General features: G+C 35.6%; 1 protein-coding gene across 1 annotated transcript in view; it reads left to right on the top strand.

Annotated features, from left to right (window-relative positions):
- Positions 1-21,587, top strand: part of LOC114331778 (soluble guanylate cyclase 89Db-like) — a 56,131-nt gene that overhangs the window by 31,844 nt on the left and 2,700 nt on the right. The window contains exons 6-10 of the mRNA XM_050657618.1: positions 2,244-2,443; positions 2,509-2,616; positions 4,367-4,535; positions 13,077-13,220; positions 13,288-13,441. Coding sequence (XP_050513575.1) covers positions 2,244-2,443; positions 2,509-2,616; positions 4,367-4,535; positions 13,077-13,220; positions 13,288-13,441 — 775 coding nt within the window. The remainder of the gene's footprint in view (positions 1-2,243; positions 2,444-2,508; positions 2,617-4,366; positions 4,536-13,076; positions 13,221-13,287; positions 13,442-21,587) is intronic.

Raw genomic sequence — 21,587 nt, 5'->3', positions numbered from 1 at the left:
TGTGGAAACCACATGCAAGAATTATAGTTATGTTTTTAAAGTGTTGAAAAAAATCATTAAAAAGTCGTTTATATCACTCCGAAAAAAGTTTAGTAAAATACAGTCATTTTTGGCTTCTAAACAATTTGAATATTTTTGTTAATATTGACTATAGAGTAAATCTACTTTGGGATTTCAAAATCTGGTATTTTTATACGAATTTTCAGAAAAAAACTTTTTTCCTAGGTTAAGTAGATTCAAAGTTAGTCACTTTTATTATTTAATTCGCAGTTACTTCTATATACATCAAATTCTCTTGTAACAGTGTTAGTTACCATACTACTCCGAAACGGCTTGGCCGATTTTTATAAAATTTTACACGTTTATCCTGTAGGACGTTGAAGAGGTTTTAATCTATTTTTATACCTATAAGTTAAAGGAGGATGCCCTCCTGATATTTTTTTGGACAAAATTATCTCCCTTAATTTTATATGATGTAGAATTATAAAATACATACAACCCTTAATTTTCACTCTCCTATCACCAACCTTTATTTGTTAATAGCCATCTATATATTTACATCTATAAAATTCTCCTGTCACAGTGTTAGTTTCCATACTCCTCCGAGACCGCTTGACCAATTTTTATGAAATTATATATGTATATTCGGTAGGTCTTTGACTCGGTCATAATCTATTTTTCATATCCCTGAGTGATAAGGGGAGTTCCCCCTAACATTTCGTAATGTTAGGTGGGGTTGTGTGTACATAACGTACTCTATAAGACTACGAGTACATACAAATTAAAAAAATTATGATCAAAATCCATCAACAAGTTCCAGCAATATTAATCACAGCATATGTTTGCAGAATCAGTTTCATTTTTGAGTGCACGTATTTTAGTAATTCCCTCCACCGACCACGAGTTAATTCCGTTCGGACGCCATTCTTAAAGCTTTATTAATCACTCTGTTGAGGTTCAAAGTTTACTCAAACTCTTACACATAACCTATATATCTTCAACTTCAACATGGCTCTAGTTAGGTTGCTTAATTGTTATAAACAAAGTAGCCGTCAATTAAATAAAAACAAGTGGCTAATTTTGACCGTAATTAACCTAGGCAAAAAGTTTTTCATTAAAATTCGTATAAAAATACCAGTTTATCAAATTCCATTGTAGTTTTAGCCTACAGTTAATATTAACAAAGTTATTCAAATTGTTTATAAGCCAAAAATGACTCTATTTTAGTCAAATGTTTTCTGAGTGATAAGAATGACTCTTTAATGATTTTTTTAAACGCTTTGAAAACATAACTATTCTTCTTTCATCTTGTTTTCACAGAATTGCTGTATCATTATTATTTTCTGAACAATAACATTGCGAAAAAAAGCTCTTTGGGATAAACAAATTGAATAAAATTTAAACGAATTGACGCATCGTCTTAAAATTTTTTGTGCATTATGTGGATTGTTTGACTCAACTTTTCGTGCAACATGAAGGTCCTAAATTCATTTTCGCAAAAGTTATAGCAAATTTCTTATTTTCGAAGTTTTAGTTTTATTTTGCAATATCCGAAGCAACAAATAATCGGACCAAAATTCAAGAAACGCTATTTTAAACCTTAACTCATCTACTAAAAGAAAAATATTATAAATAGTACATTGAATTACCCTATTTTTACCTGTAGCGATTTAAACGAAAAAACTCTCATTTTTGACCCTTATTTGTTAATAACTAAATTTCTCGTCCGAACTGTGACGGGCATTTCTGTATTTATAATATATTAGGTATATAGTACCCAAGAAATCCATTTGCAACCTGGCTGCTCAAGTGTCCCGAACATGGTATATTTTTGCCTTATTTCCCTGGTGTATAAGTAATTCTATTTTTTTTGTCGTGGAACACATGTCATAATTATAGCTATACTTTTTGTAGAGTTTTTGTTGGAACCATCTTAAGCAGGAGTCCAATGACGCGTGGAGTGCCAGTCTTCGCCCCAACACGGTTAGCCCGTCGAAATATGGTATAGTCATTCTCATGGAGCGTGGAGTATCTAGGTGTTAGTTTAGGTTTGCGCTCCAGCGTCCGACCTCCTTTGAACTGTGTTGATTTATGGACAAATGACAAGACTCACCGCACAGACCGAAGAAGATCGACAATTCTACCCTATTTAACGGCGCGTGCAAGATTGGACCTAGGAACGGCACTCCACGCGCCGTGGGATCCTGGATTTATGCATTTAGATTAATTTTATGTATTTCTAGACGTTAAATCTGCAGTCAGTGATGTTTGAAATGGAGTGCAATAGAGGCGTGCACAATTATAACGAAGTAATTGAAGAGGGTGCTGCTGCTAACGAAGAACCAGACCCTTCTACCCCCAAAGAAATCAAAAATATTATTCTTAAAGGTCAAATGAAGTATGTTAAAGATATAAATGCCATTATTTACCTATGTAGTCCTGTGTAAGTAATTAATTGTTCTTTGTAAGATGGTAGACGGTGCTACTATATTGTGATTGTTGTTTTAGAATCAATGATTTGGATGATCTCACTGATCAAGCACTCTACCTGAACGATTTGAATCCTCATGGTTTAAGCAAAGAGTTGGTACTGGCTGGATGGCAGCACAACTCGAAGTAAGTACCTTGATTTTATTTTGTTGCTCATATAAATCACATCCGGCATCCATTTGGTCATATATCCGTCTCCATATTTTAAGTGCTTCTTCTTCTTTTGGTCCCCTTTCTATAGGATTCTCTATAAGCTGTTTAATAGTGAAGGCCCATCTACACAAGAGCGACTAGCTCTGAAACCCTTTTGATCTTCTGATTCCTAAAATTTTTCTCCAATTCGGTGTTTCTGTACTCGTCCATAAACCCTTGCTACAGAACATAATACACTAATTTCTACGTAATTTTTGCAGTCTTTCCTGCTTTCTTTCTTATAAATGAAAGATAACTGCAAGGATCTCCATTAATTTATACAGGACTGGACAAGAAACTGGAGAATCAAAGTCAATGAAGTAAAATCAGTGCAGGTTACATTTACCAAATGCAAAGGCACAGTGCCACCTGTTACACTAAGGGCCGGTTGTTCGAACGCTAATCAACATTGATCACTATCAAATATTTAATTACTTTATTTTTTTTATTTAGCGTATGGCTTAAGTATATCACAGAATATATTTAGATTTATGCATTATACAATGCATCACAAACAGATGTCCAATTTTTTTATATATTTAAAATAACAGTAATAAAAATGATGTGACAGTAATAAAAATTTAATTACTGTCACAACTGTCAATGTCAACTTTGGTTGGGTTGCTGAAAACATAGTTAATTATAATTATGAGATTAGTTAGTCAATTAACATAACAATTATTAACATAATTGATTAACTAATTTCATAATTATCATCAATAATTATGTTTTCGGCAACCCAACCAAAGTTGACATTGACAGTTGTGACAGTAATTAAGTATTTGATAGTGATCAATGCTGATTAGCGTTCGAACAACCGGCCCTAAATGGACAAGATCTGCCTCAATCTGACAGCGTTAAGTATTTAGGGATGCACTTGGATAAAGGACTGACCTGGAGAAAGCACATTTTTAACAAACGAAAACAACTTGGCTTAAAACTCAGCAAATACTACTGGCTATTGGGAAGACAGTCAAAGCTTAATTTAAAAAACAAATTATTGGTGTATAAAGTAGCCTTAAAACCAATATGGACATATGGTGTACAACTATGGGGTACGGCTGCAAACTCAAACATAGAGATATTGGAACGCTTCCAGTCGAAGGTACTACGGACCATAACAAATGCACCTTGGTTTATAACTAACCACAGATCTTCAAGTAGCCACAGTAAAGGAGACAGTGAGTGAATACAGCAGCAGCTATTTGGTAAAATTAGAAAACCACCCTAATAATCTTGCTCTAAACCTGCTGGATAATAGTGAGCAGACTCGGAGACAGGAGGCACAAACCACTGGAGCTACCACATAGGTTCTAAGCAGCAGTGAAGTCAAGTGTCGTGCAGTGCAGTGCAGTGAACTACTTACCCGTTCAGGGCACAGTTCAATAATTTAAGAGGCTAGTGGAGTTTTTGTTATCATTGGATAACAAATCCAAATTTATACTTACACCACTTTGAACAAACAACTTACATGCTTATAATTTTTTTTTGTTTATTGATTGCATGAAGTGAATAACCTATAATAAAAAAAATAATAATTTATATGAAACTGCTTTAACTAGTTCGTCACATATTTCCTGGACCAGAGGCTGTCCTATTATTTATATTCATGACATATTTTCCTCGAACTTAACTAGTTTATTATTGTTATGCTTTCTTTCAATATTTATTATTTGTTTTATAGATTAGAAGTCATGTTTGACAAGGCTGAGCAACGCTCTGATGAGCTAGATAAGAATTATAAACTTTTGGAGTCCTGGAAGCAGAGGGGAGATGAACTCCTTTACTCGATGATGCCCAAAACTGTAGCTGACAGATTACGATCCACCGAATCTTCATTATCTACTTGTGAAGTAAGAATAAAATATTTATAATTTTTTTTCTGTTTTTGTGGAAGATGCAGATACTTGCAGAAGTGATGATACGAATGAAAGCAATATAAGCAAATAAAATAAGTTTTTCAATTTAAAAATCTTTTAGTAATATTTTTAATATTTTTTAATATTATTAATGTTGCTATTAGGATTGAAAACTTTACCTTTCAATTGCCAGATGACGCTAGTCACCTAATCCATACACGTCAGTTGCAATGTGGGGATAAACGTTCATGGTTTGGTCACTTCGAGCAGAGAGCAGTAGGCCTATGCCTTTCCGATGATGACTCCAATAAGAGCCGAAAATCGTCGATTTAGAGTGCTGGACTGCGCTCCCTGTTCTAAGTGAAAAATAAGATTGTTTTGCCTCCGCATTGCAACTGAATAAAAATGGTATACATTTTTATTTTAAATTATGTTAATGTATATGTTACAGTTCAAGTTGATTCTGAGTTAGAGTTAACTACAGTGCCGGATTTAGGGTATTTGCGGCCCTAGGCCAAATTACTCCGAGCGGCCCCCGATAACTTCACGATTATGTAATTAAAGCTTAAAGACTTAATAATAATAATTAAAACGTTTATTTTAATTTTACTTTTTGAAATTCGTAATACAAAGTATAACATAAATGAATAGAAATGCCTCTAATGTTCTATTTGAATACGGACATAAATAGGTTGAAATGTATTTACTAATTAAATAATCTTGGTTTGCAAATTTGGCTAAAACCCCAAAACAGCTCTAACAATTTCTATATTTATAGAAATTTCGAAAAATAAAATTTATAGAAAGAATTCTATATTTATAGAAGCCTTTGAGATGTTGGTTTTTCGAAGGATGTTGAAGATCTCTTGGACAGATCACGTGACAAACAACGAGGTGCTGAGAACAATGGAGACTGAGAGAGAATTCCTAAATATTGTAAAAAACAGAAAAACGAGTTATCTAGGAAATAATTTACATAGGAGAAAGATACAACTTTTTACGACTCATAATGGAAGGGAAAGTGGAAGGAAGAAGAAAATGCTCCTGGCTGAAGAACGTGAGAGGCTGGACCATCATGGACACACATTCGATACTAAGAGCCGCTAAAGATAGAGAACAATTTGCTGTAGTTATAGCCAACCTTCAGTAATGGAGAAGGCACCTTAAGAAGAAGATAGAAAATAATATATAATTCAAAATGTTAGCAAACAGCAGTTATTTGAAAAATTATTAATATTGCTAAAATGATTATATTATAAATAATTAGTATTGTAGTTAATTGTTAAAATTAAATACCATTTGTTTCATTCGGAGGGAAAAGTACAGATGACAACAAAAAAAACGGATTTGAAAAGACATTATAAGTAAAAGGACAAGCAAAATAATATGAACTGTACTAGTAATAGGCTACGGTACTGAAAAATAAAAATATTAGGTAATGCCTGGTTGCACCAACAAATTTTAAGCTCCAGCTTAACCCAGCTCAGCCTATAGATAGGGCCGATTTAAGTGTCACATACGTTGCACCATAATTTTCAATTCTTATCAAAGCCATCCACATGACAATCCAATGTGGCAAGCTGAAAATTGATCTAGGACTCAGTGCTGCAACGCATATGCTTCGTTAATGTACGCCTTAAGCTTAAGATCTGTTGGTGCAACCAGACATAAGAATACAACAAATAAACTTCTAGATCGTTCAATTCATTATTTATTATTCTCAATATCATATCTAAACTCTAAAAACTCTTTTCTAGCTTTTTTGGCTGCAAAATCTTTATTCAAATTTTTAAAGACTCAGCATTTGAAGTCTAAGACTTGAAAAAGCTCAGCATTTGAAACAAAACTGGCCGAACTAGACAATCTAGACTCTTCGTCAGAAGTCGAGTTACTCAAGTAGTTTTTGATTCTTTTCAACACGCTGAATGATCTTTCTCCAGGTGAATTAGATGTCATCATGTATAGTAGAATGCGAAAAGCCGTGTCCATATTCGGAAATAATGTTGTTAACTGTTTTTCATGAATGATTTTCAGATACTTCAAAAGTGTATTTCTCGGAGGCTTGGTAATCTTGTTGTCATGGGGTTTTCTTTCTTCATTAAATACTACCTTCAACAAAGCCTTTGAACTGTACACACTCTTCTCCAAAGTCGCCATATATGTCGATTCGATACTTTTTAGTCAAAATAGAAACGTTTACCCCGATTTCTTCATTGGAAATTGATGATGAAAATTGATGTGAGAGTTCATTAAAATGAACTCTCACATGCAACCCATTCAACATTTGATGATAAGTTGTTTTAAATCCATATTCTTCGTATCTAGACTGAAATAAATTTCGGACCTTTCATTCAATTCTGAATAAAGCGTGTCAATTACAACATTGCATCTTTAAGTTTTCTTTGCCATTAAAGTGGGGTTCAGTGGATTTATCTTCTTTGTCTTAGCCAGGGAGAGCTTTTCTTTTCGGGCGTCTTTTTATTTCAAGAATATAGGTTTCATTTTTAGACAACTTCTTTCCTCTTTTTTTTTTATAGGAATCAAAGTTGTTTCTCAGACTCAATTCATAGGTACTCCTTTAGAGATTTGTATGTTGCAAGTCACATTCAAGTATGTAGCAGTTAATGTTTTGCTACTCTTGTCAAAACGTTGTAAAATACCGTACCACGTGTTTAGTAGAATAGCCATGCTCTTATTTGAAAAATTGTTTACTGATTTCAATTCAATTAGCAGTAAAAATTTTTTACAAAAAGTTTTTTTTTACAAAACGCTGCGGCCCCCTTTTGCTTGCGGCCCTAGGCCGCGGCCTAGTCGGCCTAGTGGTAAATCGGGCACTGGTTAACTATTCCTAGTTCGAGTCAACTCCAACTAAAACGAGCAGTAAAAGTTGATTTGAAAAATTTAATTCAACTTTTACTAGTTTGAGTTGACTAATCCTGGATCGATCTAGTAAATGTTGATTATACGAGTATAATCTCACGTGCTTTTTTGATGACTGTGCTGTGCGCTGTGCGTATCTTTGTTTTGACCGTTTCAACTATTTATCATGATTTGAACATATAGGCCAGGAAATGAAGCTGAAAAAATGGATAAACCTCGCAATTTTTTCGTCCAGCATCGATTTGTACAAAAAATTTAGGATTAGGCTCATTTTACCCTCTAGTACATTTTCTATATTGAGTCTTTGCACGCTTGTGGTTTTTAAGGGTGATAACTACCCCTAATTATTGTAAAAAATTATAAAATAATATTTTAAACTTTAATATGGTCAACATTTAGTTTTTATTAGAATCATCATTTTTTATGCTTTAGGATATAATATTATAATATTTCAACTCTTATAACCACCCTTGTTGGAGCTATATATAAAAAAATTATTTATCTTAAAAGAATGATTTCGGCTTGCATCGATTTGAATAAAAATTTGGGATTAGGATTATCTCACCATGTACTTCATATTCTATATCATGCCCAAGGGCGTTGATTATATTTAGGGGTGTAAACTACCCCTTATTGTCAAAAATTATATAAAACATTGTAAACCTTAATATGGGTAAAATTTGGTTTTGATTGGTTAAATAATGACTGTATTATGCTTTAGGATATATCATAATTCTTCAACCCTTAAAAATCACCCTTAATAACATTGCAATTTTTATAAGTAATTTATTAGATCTATACAGAAAAAAAATTACGTACAAAAACATTTATTTACACAAAAATACGAATTTACAAGAAATACAAATACAAATAGTTTTTTAGTCATCTTCATCGAGATCGATGTCATCTTCGTCTTTTTCTATAACTGGTGGGCTATCTTACTTTTTTTGAAAGATCTAATTTTATATTTAAAAAAATATTCTGTAAGTTTTCCTCGAAAAATGCAGAGTTTTTTCCGTTATTTGGCTTGGAATATTTCAAATTATGCATTTGACGAAAAAAGCTAACCTTTAACACGCCGTATCTCAGTTTGTATTGATTGTAGAAAAATTATAAAAAAAAAGATTTTGTTTCGGTTTCTAAAAGATACAATTTTTAAAGCTACAGTTTTTAATTCACTGTATATTTTTTGAGTTATTCTCAAAAAACCCTCTAAAAAGTCGATTTTTTTGTCGAAAAACTGTTACTTTCAACCGCGAATACCTCGAAAAATATTAGTTTTACGAAGAAAACGTAAGGAACAATTTTTTTAGAAGTGCATTTTCCATTGATTTCCCTGTTTAAAATGTAATGAAAAATTCCCGCCCCCGAGATGGGGTTGCAACCACCTTTAAGGTTTCATCGTACAGCGGCACGATATAGAAAATGTTGCTTGGGCTATTCTTTACCTTCTGTGAAGATTTCAAGTAAATCCCTGATAAACGAAAAAATTGCGCGCCAAAATGCTTCATTTCCTGAACTAATATCCAGTAACATTTAATTTCTAAATAGAATCGGTTGTTTGTGTGAATCAACTTTTACTAAATGGCATTAGGAAGAGTATACTTTAACTAGTTGGAGTTTACTTTTACTAGTAAATGTTAAATAAAAATCTTCATTTTATATTTATAATCAACATTTTCTGAAACCAGCCGTTTGAGTTGACTCGAACTAGGAATAGTCAACTTCAACTGGATAATCAACTTGAACTGTAACATATATATTACTAAATAGAGAATTGAATAACTTTTCAAATGAGCTAGCACACGACGCCTATTCCCTGTTTAAAAATAAGGGGTGGGGGAAGTGGAAGGGAGGGGGTTGACAAATAAGAGATGTATGTACCTTAAAAATGTGTCCCACTTAGATCAAAAATACTGCCACATATCGAAGTGGACTGTTTTCTTTGGCCCACACTTGTATATTAGATCTTTCTAATACGTCTGCAAGAACATTTGGATGAGCTGATAATCTAGCTCTAGCTGGCCAGCATAAGATTTTTGAAGTGACTGAACATAACAAATCATTTGTCCACTCTTAGTAAATGCTCTAAAACAGGGGTTCCCAACCGGTGGTACGCGTACCACTGGTGGTACGCGTACCACTGTTGGTACGCGGGAAGGTTTCAGGTGGTACGCGTCACGTGGGTGAAACAAGCGATATTACGCTGCTACACAACTACTCGTATTTGTACGATTTGATTTTCATGAAGAAGTTATAGAAGAGTTTTTGTCTGCAAATCACTTGAATCAAACACTACAGCGGAACTCATTTTTATATGATCAAAATAGGCGTTCAATGGTCAAAGTGTATTGGTGTATGTACAGATGGAGCAAAAGATATGGCAGAAAAATTGACAGGGCTAGCAGCAAAAATAAAGAAAGTTGCTCCTGAATGCCGAAGTACACATTGCGTCATACAGCGAGAATAATTAGCTGCTAAAGGTATGGTTATTAACCTCATAAAGGCTAGGGCCATTAATTCAAGGATATTCAAAACAAGGCACGTTCAAAACTCTGCTGTTGCATGTAGAAGTGAGATAGTTATCTCGAGGGAAAATTTTCACCCGTCTTTTTCAACTGACGTCAGAAGTTTTATGCTTTGAACTGAAAAAAAAATTGACATGAAAAACTTGTTCTGTGATGAAGAATGATTGTCAAGATTGGCGTATCTAGCTGACAATTTTGACAGACTCAACACGTTGAACATGGGTATTTAGGGAGCCTTCACAGCCAATGAGAAAATAAACTTTCAAGAAAAACTTTTATGTTCTTTTATGTTCTTAAATACAGGTAAATACTGTTTCTGCATTTCCTAGGCTGTCACCGTTTTTTGAAGAAAATAAAATATATGCAATACCAGATTTGGTTGCTGATATAATTCTTCACTTGGAATCTTTTCAAGAAAGTTGTAATAAATGTTTCTCTGAAAATTATTTCAAACTTGACAGGATCAGAAATCCTTTTGCAGGAACCTCACCAAACAGGAAATATTCTTCGATCTAAGAGAAGATAATTCTATGAAGGACAATTTGAAAGACTAATCCTTAAGAGGAAACAGTAGCGATCAACAGGTAGCTAAAACGCGTTCCCAGATTGCAGCTGTAATTTTGAATATTTTTCGAGATATTTGGCACACGTATTCGTAATATAATAAAGAATGCTGATACAGAGCCCAATTTGAAAAATATATTAATATGTGGAAATTACTCTGTAATTAAATACAATATTAAAAAACGAGCCTGTACCGCCATTAAGAAGAACAAAAAAATACACTTTCTTCAAATAAACTTTTTTATCCGATGCCTAGATTTTGTGTCATTTTGGAACTATTAATGAAATAAAAAATTTTAGTAGTTCCAAAATGACACAAAATCTAGGCATCGGATAAAAAAGTTTATTTGAAGAAATTGTATTTTTTTGTTCTTCTTAATGGTCGTACAGGTTGGTTTGTTTTTTTTAATATTGTATTTAATTACAGAGTAATTTCCACATATTATTATATTTTTCAAATTGGGCTCTGTACCGCCATTCTTTATTATATTACGAATACGTGTGCAAAATATCTCGAAAAAATATTCAAAATTACAGCCGCAACCTTGGAACGCGTTTTTGCTACCTGTTGATCGCTACTGTTTCTTCTTAATTGAATTCTGGATCGGGTGCAAATCCGAGTATCCAATGCTCTTCTGGCAAGATACGCTGTTTTTAATGCTATTTGTCACTAGTTACTTATGTGAGACTGGTTTTTCTGAACTATTGTATATAAAAATAAATATAGAAATAGACTAGTGTATATATTTTACTAAAAAAAATATGAATTTAGGGGGGGCTTCCTTAAATTCCATGCCCCCGTTGTTTAGTGGTAAGCCAAAATCTTCAAAATATTTCAGGTGGTACGCAGTTATTAAAAGGTTGGGAACCCCTGCTCTAAAATGTAGAGACTTATGCCAATACTAAATAAGGCTGAGGCAAGTTGCTTTCACCTAAATAACAGGAAAGTAAACAACCAACCGAACGTATTATTTAATAACACTCTGCACCAATAGGGCTTTTCATTCACAGTCATTTGTTTCGAGCTTCTGTCATGTGTCACATAAGATTAATATATCTACGTCATACGTTATTGGTATATAACAATGATACAAACCAAAGACGTATGGCGTAGATATATTAATATTATGTGACACATGACAGAAGCTCGAAACAAATGACAATCGATGAAAATCCCTATACCAAAAATATCCCAATTACCTCCGATTTACTTTAGACAACCCTATTTCAAAAAACATATTGAAGATACTGCCTTCAATTTAAGAACACTCAACAATATTCTCCAAAAGCTCTGTGGAACCTCGTGGGCAGCTGCGACAAACATTACGAATTTCAGATTTGAGTGGTATTCTTCTTTGCCAAATACTGTGTACCAGTTTGGTTAAACAGCGCCCACTCTAAAATTTTCGACGTCCAATTACATAGAACAATAGGGAAGGTGACTGGCTATATTAGATCAACTCACTTTCCTGGGTTCCGATACTCAGCCATATAGTTCCACCCTACCTGCTCAGGCCGAATGCCCTTATAGTTGAGTACAATAAAATTATGAATAACTCTGAACTGCCTATTCACCCTCCTCCTACTTTTAAACCCTTGCAGAGCGTGGTTGTGGTTCAAAAAAAGGGTGGTACAAAAGCTAAAAATACTCTATTTTTAGTTATGTCGTCATTTGGAGCGATCTTTTGCCAAATGGACGGCTTCATGGATATATTTACCCGACCAGAGTCTTCAGTTGGTCTGCTCATCGTATTGGAGATCGTTTTTTCTTAGTCTTTGGCCTTCTATCTTTCCTTCCACTACCAACACCACTGCTCACATGTTCCTTTTGCTGATACAAATCCGCATTGTTCTTCCGCTATCTGTGTAAGTAGAAAGCTATTTAGCCGTCCATTTGCTATATGCAGCAGGATTTTGCTTGCATCAGGAATAAGAGCAATGGTTCCATGTTATACACACATTATGTATTTTGAAATAATGATGTATTTTGAAACACATGTATATAATACAATCACAGTACCAACTCTTCTATATGCAAGCGAGACATGGGTCACAAATAAAAGACATGAAAGTGCCATAAATGCAGCAGAAATGAAGCAGCTGAGAAAAGACGAAGCTGGACAGGGAAAGGAACGAAAACATCAGAAACATGCTAAGTCAGGAACCAATAGCGAAAAAAATTGGAAAAAGAAAACTGAATTGGTTTGGACATATAACTAGGATGAACGAGAACAGACTAGTAAAGAAGGTGACAGATGCCAAAAGATAGGGGAAAAGAAGAAGAGGCAGACCTAGAAAGGGGTGGATAGAACAAATCGAGGAAATCGGGACAAATAGAGGGAAACAGTGCAACAGATGACGGAAATGGCAGGAGACCGGAAGGCGTGGAAGAAATGGGTAAAAGATGGATAGGTGGTACCAAAGTCCGACGCTCTTATGGGGCATAAGGACAGCGAGAACAAGAAGAAATAATGATATTACCATGTATGCCAAACGCTAAATACATTTGTTTTATAATTTTGCATATACTTACATATACAATACCAATAAAATTTTGTTATAGGCCTTTGATTCTGTAAGCATTTTGTTCTGTGAATTGGTTGGACTAACTTCAAAAACTGTAAAGGAAACCATGGTAGTGGTTTCAACTATGAACACAGTGTTCTCTTCTTTCGATTCATTAATGGACAAATTCAATGTTTATAAGGTAAAGTCATATAATATTTCAATGCTATTAGAATCAGTTATACTTGTCGGGTGAATGTTTGTTGTAGGTTGAGACTGTTGGCCAGGTTTATATGGTAGCGAGTGGAGCTCCTGAAAAAAATCCCTTACATGGCCAAAATATAGCTGATTTGGCGTTGGCGATGATACAGGAGATTAAAAAAATTCGAAGAACTGAGTCATCTGAAGTTGACGTCAAAATAGGTAAAATCTTTGACACTATATAATTTACTCCAACATAATTTCCATTTCTAATATTATTCCATATTCATCTGGAGCTTTTTTATTTCGCATATGTAGTATATCTTCAGATTCAGTATCTCTTACCATTTTTCGGTATTTTTCTTCTTTACCTGGTGATGGTTTTGCTGTTGACTTGGTACTATAATGTTTGGTAGTAGTTTTCCCTCATTATGTTTATTTTTTTTAATTTCGGTAATTTTTTCGTTTTCACCATTAATTAGTTTTGTAATTAGATTTCTACCTTCACTTGTGTTCTTCTTCCAGTCTCGTATGCCTTTCTTTTCTTGTAGTATTTCATTTAACTGCCGTATTTTGTACTTCTCGTTTTCCTTTTCTTTGCATGGTTCGTCATCTTAAGTTCCGTCGGGTTCCGAGGCTTTATATCGGTTCTTTGAGCCTTGTTTTCTTTTACAATGGGTAGGATGCTAACCTGGCCCATCAACCCTCCTCTTTTATCCGGGTTTGGGACCGGCTGTGAGCGTGAACGCGGCTTCTGAGCTACTCAATCCACCCAGTCTTCGCGCTCATAACCCCCAGCCAGAGATAGGCAATGTTTAGATATCTGGGAATAGATATAACCAGTTACGGAGATGTTGAAGAGGAAGTACGACAACAAAGCTGTTTAGGCAATACGTAAAGTATCCTTAACAATAGTAACCTATACTTATTGTACGGTTATAGAGTATATTCCCATAGGTAAGCTGGTTAAGAGTAGATAACGATTTTTCATATGTAATTTAAAGTATTATCTGCATAAATGGCACAAAGAATATTTGCTACGAGAGGTATATGGTTCAAAATGCATACAGTATCACGACTAATAAGTTATGTTCACATACATGTAGAGTACTTACAGTTTTATTCCTTGATGACGTGTCACATCAGAGCTCTGATTGAATTCCATAATCCATTTGGTTCATTTGTAAGGCACTCACTAATACGCTAAATAAATCATCGTCGATAATACTGAGCAGATTGAATTATCTGAGCGGTATAAAACGATAGCAAAAAAAACCGGTAAAATGCGGCCTTTTTACGAATAGCGGGAGCGTCGATAGATTAGAGATGATTCTCGTTAGGAAGCTTTTGACGATCTGCCCCGGCGAGGGGTTCAAATGCGAGTCTCAACAATAACCTGGAGTTTCCAGAAAGGTTACATAAATACTACTTGAATTTTAAGTAATCAGTAGTACAGGGGCGTAACTAATTATTTTAGTGAGCCGTGTATAATATATTTATTGTACATATTGCCGGGGGCGACAGGCGAGAGAGATGGCCTATATCACCTCGAAGAGAGGGGATTGGCAAAGATGTGCACAACGATAAGAAATGTTTGAAGAAATTAGAGTTTATATACACAAGGGGTAACAACGATAAAATGGAGGAAAACGATAAGTTTTCCCCCTAGGGATAGATTTTAATCTTCCAGGGGAATCACAGCGATTTTCGTAATACCACGAAGAAAATCACCGTGAGTAGTGTGAATCTTGACAGTACGAACTAGACCATCCTTACCAGGCAATACATCTATTACCCTGGCAGTTGGCCATAAGAGTGGAGGAGTACCATCCTCCTTCAACAGAACCAAATCCCCGATCTTGACAGGGTCAGTAGGGTCGGTCCATTTATTTCTTTGCTGCAGGAGGCAAAGATAGTCTTTTTTCCACAATTTCCAAAATTGCTGTTGAATTTTACTAATACGCTGAAAAAGATTCAACCTATTTTCAGGTATCTCTGAAACACTTGGTTCAGGGGGCGCGGTTAAACTTCTTTGAACTAAGAAGTGAGCTGGAGATAGGAAAGCGAAGTCATTGGCGTCAGACGACATCCTAGTGATGGGTCTCGAATTTAGAATAGCCTCGATTTGGCATAATACTGTGTTAAACACTTCAAAGGTGAAGTGGGAATTTCCTATAATTCGATAGAGGTGATACTTCACACTCTTTATTCCTACCTCATGGAGGCCGAATTGATGGGGGTTGCGGGGAACACCCATCTTGAAAGTTATGGAGTTTTGAGTACAGAATTCCTTAATCTGTTCCGAATTATTTTGATTTAAGAAAAAATCATAGAATTCGCGCATTTCATTTTTTGCCCCATGGAAATTTGTGGCATTGTCGCTCCAAATAATACTGGGCGTGGATCTTCTGGCAATAAACCTTTTCAGAGTAAGAATATAGGCTTCTGCGCTTAATCCTGTGACGAGTTCGATATGAACACATTTAGTGCTCATGCAAATGAAATAGGCTACGTATGCTTTGTAAAGCGGTGCCTTCCTCAAATGTGAGGACTTAATTAAGAAGAACCCCCCATAGTCCACTGAGACGACTTGGAAGGGTCTAGTGGGGAGTACACGATCGGGATGCATATCTGCCATCTGTTGAACAGAATTGGGTGTCATGAATCGGAAACAGTTTACACACTTACGAATTAAGCGTTTAATCTGTCTTAATCCGTCAATTGGCCAGTACTTCATTTTGACATACGAAAGTACTGTTTGCGCGCCTGAATGTAATAACTTATGATGAGCTTGAGTCAAGATTAGTTCTACAACTCGACATTTAGAAGGAAGTAGAATGGGGTGTTTTTGATTATACGATATGGGGGCGTGTCGGAGACGTCCTCCCACACGAATCAGCCCATCATTATGTTGTAGGAAGGGGTTGAGTTTACGAATGGCTTTATTGGTCACGAGTTTAGCATTTTTCAATTCAAGAATCTCTTTTTTAAAGTAGATACTTTGGATATACCTGATGATCGCGTGATCAGCGATCTCCATTTCGGGTGGCGTCAATATATCCGTATCTCGTGGAGAGTTATTTATTTTCTTTTTAATATTACTGATGAATCTAAAAAGATAAGCGACAATTCTTTGAATTTTACGAAAAGAAGAAGATTTAGCGAATAGATTTTCAAAGGTGTCGTTGAGTTCGTGATTTGTTGCTATGTTTGAGACAACTAACTTCCTTAATTCAGGAAGATCATCCTGAAAATGAGGAATTTGATGAAGAGAAAAATCGATGGGATTGTCTCTAATAAAGCTAGGTCCGCATAACCAGTCTTCGGTGGTCTGGGGATTATCAAAGACATTTATCCCTCTGGAAGCGGGGTCAGCGATGTTTTCGTGACTTCTGACGAAATGGAAATCACAAGGAAAAGTTTCCAACAAGGAATTGACCTTTTGAATTCTGTTTTGTACAAAAATGTTCCAAATGTGTTTTTTAGAAAGTATCCAAGACAAGGCAATTGTAGAGTCAGCAAAGAGATGAGATGAAGATATACTCAAATTTTTCTTGAAGATGTGAAAAAGTCTATGAGCCAGAGTGACTCCCAACACTATTCCACAAAGTTCCAATTTGGGGATGGTGAGTTTATTTTTTAGCGGAGAAATTTTGTTTTTAGAAGCGATAAGCCGCGACGATACAGAAAAGTCTGAGTATGTCGCTTTGAGATACACACAAGTGCTGTATATTTTTTCCGATGCGTCGGTGAAAATAATTAATTGAACATCAACAACTTTCTTTTGTAAAAGTAAGCATCGAGGTACCTTGACCTCTTCTATAGTTTTGAATGTCGATAAGAGGTTTTGCCAATTTTTCATAATGATGGGTGAGTCAATGGGTTGATCCCAGTCCAATTTCTGGGACCATATTTCCTGTATCAAGAGCTTAGCGTTCACAAGGACAGGGGATAACCATCCTAGCGGGTCATACAAAGTAGCAATGTAGGAGAGAATAGTACGTTTAGTAACAACATTAGCCAATTTGAAGATAGGAGTTTTAAACGAAAAGTGGTCGCGTTCTGAATCCCAGAATATGCCTAAGACTTTATCAGATCCCGTGAAGTTAAGACTGACTTCAGAGACGGGATTTAAATTGTGTTGAGACAGAAATTCTGAAGAACTGCAGTTCCACTTGTGGAGGAGGAAACCATGGGTTTCTAGCAAAGAAGTTAATTGTTCGAAAAGACAACTTAATTCATGAAGACTGTCAGCACCGCTGATCAGGTCATCCATATAGATAGATTCTTGCAGAACACTAGTAGCAAGTTCGTGGGTATGTTTGTTGTTGTCAGCGATGTGCTTGATAACTCTTTGAGCGATAAATGGGCTACTTGGGAGCCCGAAGGGTAATCTTTGAAATTGATAGCACCGTAAAGGCTGCTGAATATTGTCCCTAAAGAGAAAATTTAACAGAAATGTTTCAGTGGGACAAATGGCGATTTGTAGGAACATAGCCTTGATGTCGCCTACTAGTGCGAATTTAAACTGACGAAACTTAGCGAGAATGTCAAAAAGTTCATGTTGGACGACATAACCTTTGTCTATGACGTCACTGAGGGAGATTCCCGTAGACGATTTATTGTTTGGATCGAAAACTATACGAGTGGAAGTAGTAGAGTTGGATTTGAAAACGGGAAAGTGAGGGAGAAAGTAATTAGGTTTACCTGAGTCATTTAGCATTTTTAACGGCACTTGAATTATTTGTCCGTTATTGAGATATTCCGATATAATGTCCTGATATTTTTCCAATAAATCAGGGTTGAGTTGAAAACGTTTCTCGAGACTGAGAAAACGTCTTTTTGCCGAGAGAAACGAATTTCCCATGTCTATATCTTCGATAGGGAGTTTGAGATTGAGTGTGGACTCATATCGTCCATTGGGGAGAACATTAACATGTTTTACAAAATTAATTTCAGCGGGGTGATCATTAATGAGATCGGTGTTCTGAGGAGCGGCTTCTTCCAGCTCCCAGAATTTTTGTAAATGATCGGATAGTTCCTCGTTGGACACTACCGGCTCATTTACGGCGGAAGGAGTGTTATGAGAACAACAAGTAACGAGAGAGTTTGAATAAAATTCCAAAGCCTTTTTAGTATTTTTCGACTTAAGAGCAAAGTCTGGAACTGACCCTGATATCGTGTACCCGAGTAGAGTGCGTTGAAGAACGGGAAGACCTTTTCCCAAACGAATTATTTCAGGTTGAATGATATCGTTATACAGGTCTGCACCGAGCAGGATACCAATTGGGGATGTTACATGGAACATCGGATCACCTAATGGTATCTCTGAGGGTATGTTTAGTTTGCTCGCCGAAATAGAAATTTGAGGAAGCGGATTTGTTATCTTTGGGAGTACAGAGCACGAGATGTCAAAAGGAACGTCGTTAGCGACAGCGAAAATTGTTGTATCTACAATAGATTGAGACGAGGATGAGGTGGAGTTAATTCCATTGATCCGTAATTTTCCATCTCTAGTGGTGAGTGACAGTTCCTTTACGAGGTCAGCACTAATAAATGAAACCTGTGAGGCCGAGTCTAAAAGTGCCTTTGCGAAGACCCTCTTGCCGCTAGGAGCGACAAGATAGACCTGGAGTGTGCTTAATAACACCAAATGATTATCAAGCGAGGCTGCAGATAGAGCCATTGAATGTGGAGTCGAATTTTGAAGATTAACTTCCGTTTCAGGAGCTCTAACATGTGAGGGCCCCTGTTGTGAATTACCCTGTGTATGGGAGTTATTTGAGATAGCGGTTTTATTATGATTATTTGAGTTGTGTTGGCCAACAGCCGCGGAAGGGTTACTATGACCCGTTTTGTCGAAATGGAGCAACGTGTGATGACGAGATTTACAAACTATGCAAGAGAATTTGGATTTACACTGATCGAGCATGTGAGACCCAAGACAATTAATACAAAATTTATTTTGTTTGACAAAACTAAAACGTTCTTTAGAATTCAACTGCTTGAACTGAGGACAAGAGTAGATCGAGTGAGAGTCGTTGCAATAGGAACATTTCTTAGGACCTAAGCGAGGCGAAAGGTTACTGGTAGAAGTGTCTGAGGCTAGGTGTAAAGAGTGTCTGGAAGTAGTAGTCGATTTTGGTTTTGATTGAGATTGAATATTCTCAAGATGAACAACGCGTGTCTCGATTTCCCCTAGAAAATGGACAAAATCAGGGGTAGCTTGGCTACCACCGGATTGGAACTCAAGAGCCCTAATGGTAGGTGCGTCGAGTTTCTGAGTAGCGATATGTATGAGAAGTAAATGCAAGAGATCTGAAGGGGGCCTATTCAAGTTCAATAGGGCCTTGAAATTATTTGACATGACCGTATGAAAATTTCTTAATTGTGAGTGATTTGCGTTTCCAGAAATAGGAGGCGCATCAAGAATTTGAGAGATGAGAGTTTTGATAAGCGATTTAGAGTTGGCGTACCTTTGTGTCAGGTTATCCCGGGCTATTTTGTAATTGTCACCTGTGAGTGGGATATGCTCGAGAAGCGTCAAAGGCTCGGAAGTTAGAAAACTTTTGAGGTAAATGAGTTTTTCCAGATCACTTAATGTAGTATCAGATCCTATTATTGTATCAAAGGTCTCAATGAATGAATTGTATTCAGTAACTAAGCCACTAAATGGTTTTAACTGAATACGAGGGAGGTTTACTGTTCGTTGCCTAGCCATAGACTGTGAGGTTAGAGAAGAATTAGGGTCAAATTGGAGGGAGGGGGTAGCAGTCACATTAGAACTTTCAATGACCTCTAACCTTTCTTCCAATAGAGAAATTGTATCCAAATATTTATCAAAAACCACAGAGGAATCAGTAGAGGGGGTAGGTTCCTCGGGGATCGTCTCCAGCACATTTTGAGCATCGCGGAAAAGTCCGTAAGAATGTTTGAGTTGTGAAATTATTTCACGAATTTTATATTTGTTTAGAGAATTAAGAGTTGTGGGAACCGAATCAGCCAACTTGGTTATATCAAGTTTTGCGGTGAGCCTCTGTCGGTTATATTTTGATCGGTCAGCCATGTTGCGAGAATGTGAGATTAGATAGATTATTTGCAAATGTCTAAACCTATAAATCGATGCGAAAATGAGAGAATATGTACAATATATTATATATTACACGTTTAATAGTGTGAGATTGGCTTAATAGTATCACCCTGTATGAGCGCAGATTAGTATATGAAATGCAAAACTATAAAATTTCAAAATATATGCAATTTTCCAAAATGGGTATTTTTCAGCAAGTGTGAGACACCCTTAACAAGTATTTAAATTAATTAAATTGAAGGAAAAAACAATTATTTATTTTCTATAGTTTTCTAGAAGTGTAAAATGAGCTTAAGCGAAGCTAAATGTAGCAAAAACTTACAATTTATGCAAGAAAACAAAATTATTTTTAATAATTTTTGTAACCTGTGAACCAGGCTTAATCGGATTCAAAATTATAAATTTAATTTAAATCAAAAGGTTGAACAAACAATGTTAAAATTATAACACCCGTACTATCAGCCAAGAAATGAGTACACTTTTTGTATACTATAAACAGAAAAATATATTTACGAAAATAAAATAATGTAATATATGCAAATATTTTTTCATACAAACAAAACGACTCCTTTATTTGAACAAAGCAAGTAGTTTCTGAAATTGCACGTGTAGACCGGGCTTAACAACCTACCAGCTATTGTAGAGACGTGCTGGGTTAAATACTGAGAATTTGAGTGCAGAAAGAGAGGAATATTTTATTTTTGTGCCGGGGCGGCGTGGCTTGGAAATTTCCAAATGCAACAGAAAGACACTATAAATGAAAAACCGTTATTCTCAGAATAGAGATTATCAAAATATGCAAATACGAAGGACCTTGAGGATTTAATTAATAAATAATTAATATGATCCGGCTCGAAGGACCAGAAATGTTTAGGCAATACGTAAAGTATCCTTAACAATAGTAACCTATACTTATTGTACGGTTATAGAGTATATTCCCATAGGTAAGCTGGTTAAGAGTAGATAACGATTTTTCATATGTAATTTAAAGTATTATCTGCATAAATGGCACAAAGAATATTTGCTACGAGAGGTATATGGTTCAAAATGCATACAGTATCACGACTAATAAGTTATGTTCACATACATGTAGAGTACTTACAGTTTTATTCCTTGATGACGTGTCACATCAGAGCTCTGATTGAATTCCATAATCCATTTGGTTCATTTGTAAGGCACTCACTAATACGCTAAATAAATCATCGTCGATAATACTGAGCAGATTGAATTATCTGAGCGGTATAAAACGATAGCAAAAAAAACCGGTAAAATGCGGCC

Source organism: Diabrotica virgifera, chromosome 8 (assembly GCF_917563875.1).
Source record: "Diabrotica virgifera virgifera chromosome 8, PGI_DIABVI_V3a".
Classification (NCBI taxonomy): Eukaryota; Metazoa; Arthropoda; class Insecta; order Coleoptera; family Chrysomelidae; genus Diabrotica; species Diabrotica virgifera.
This window is presented reverse-complemented; position numbering and strand designations above follow the sequence as displayed.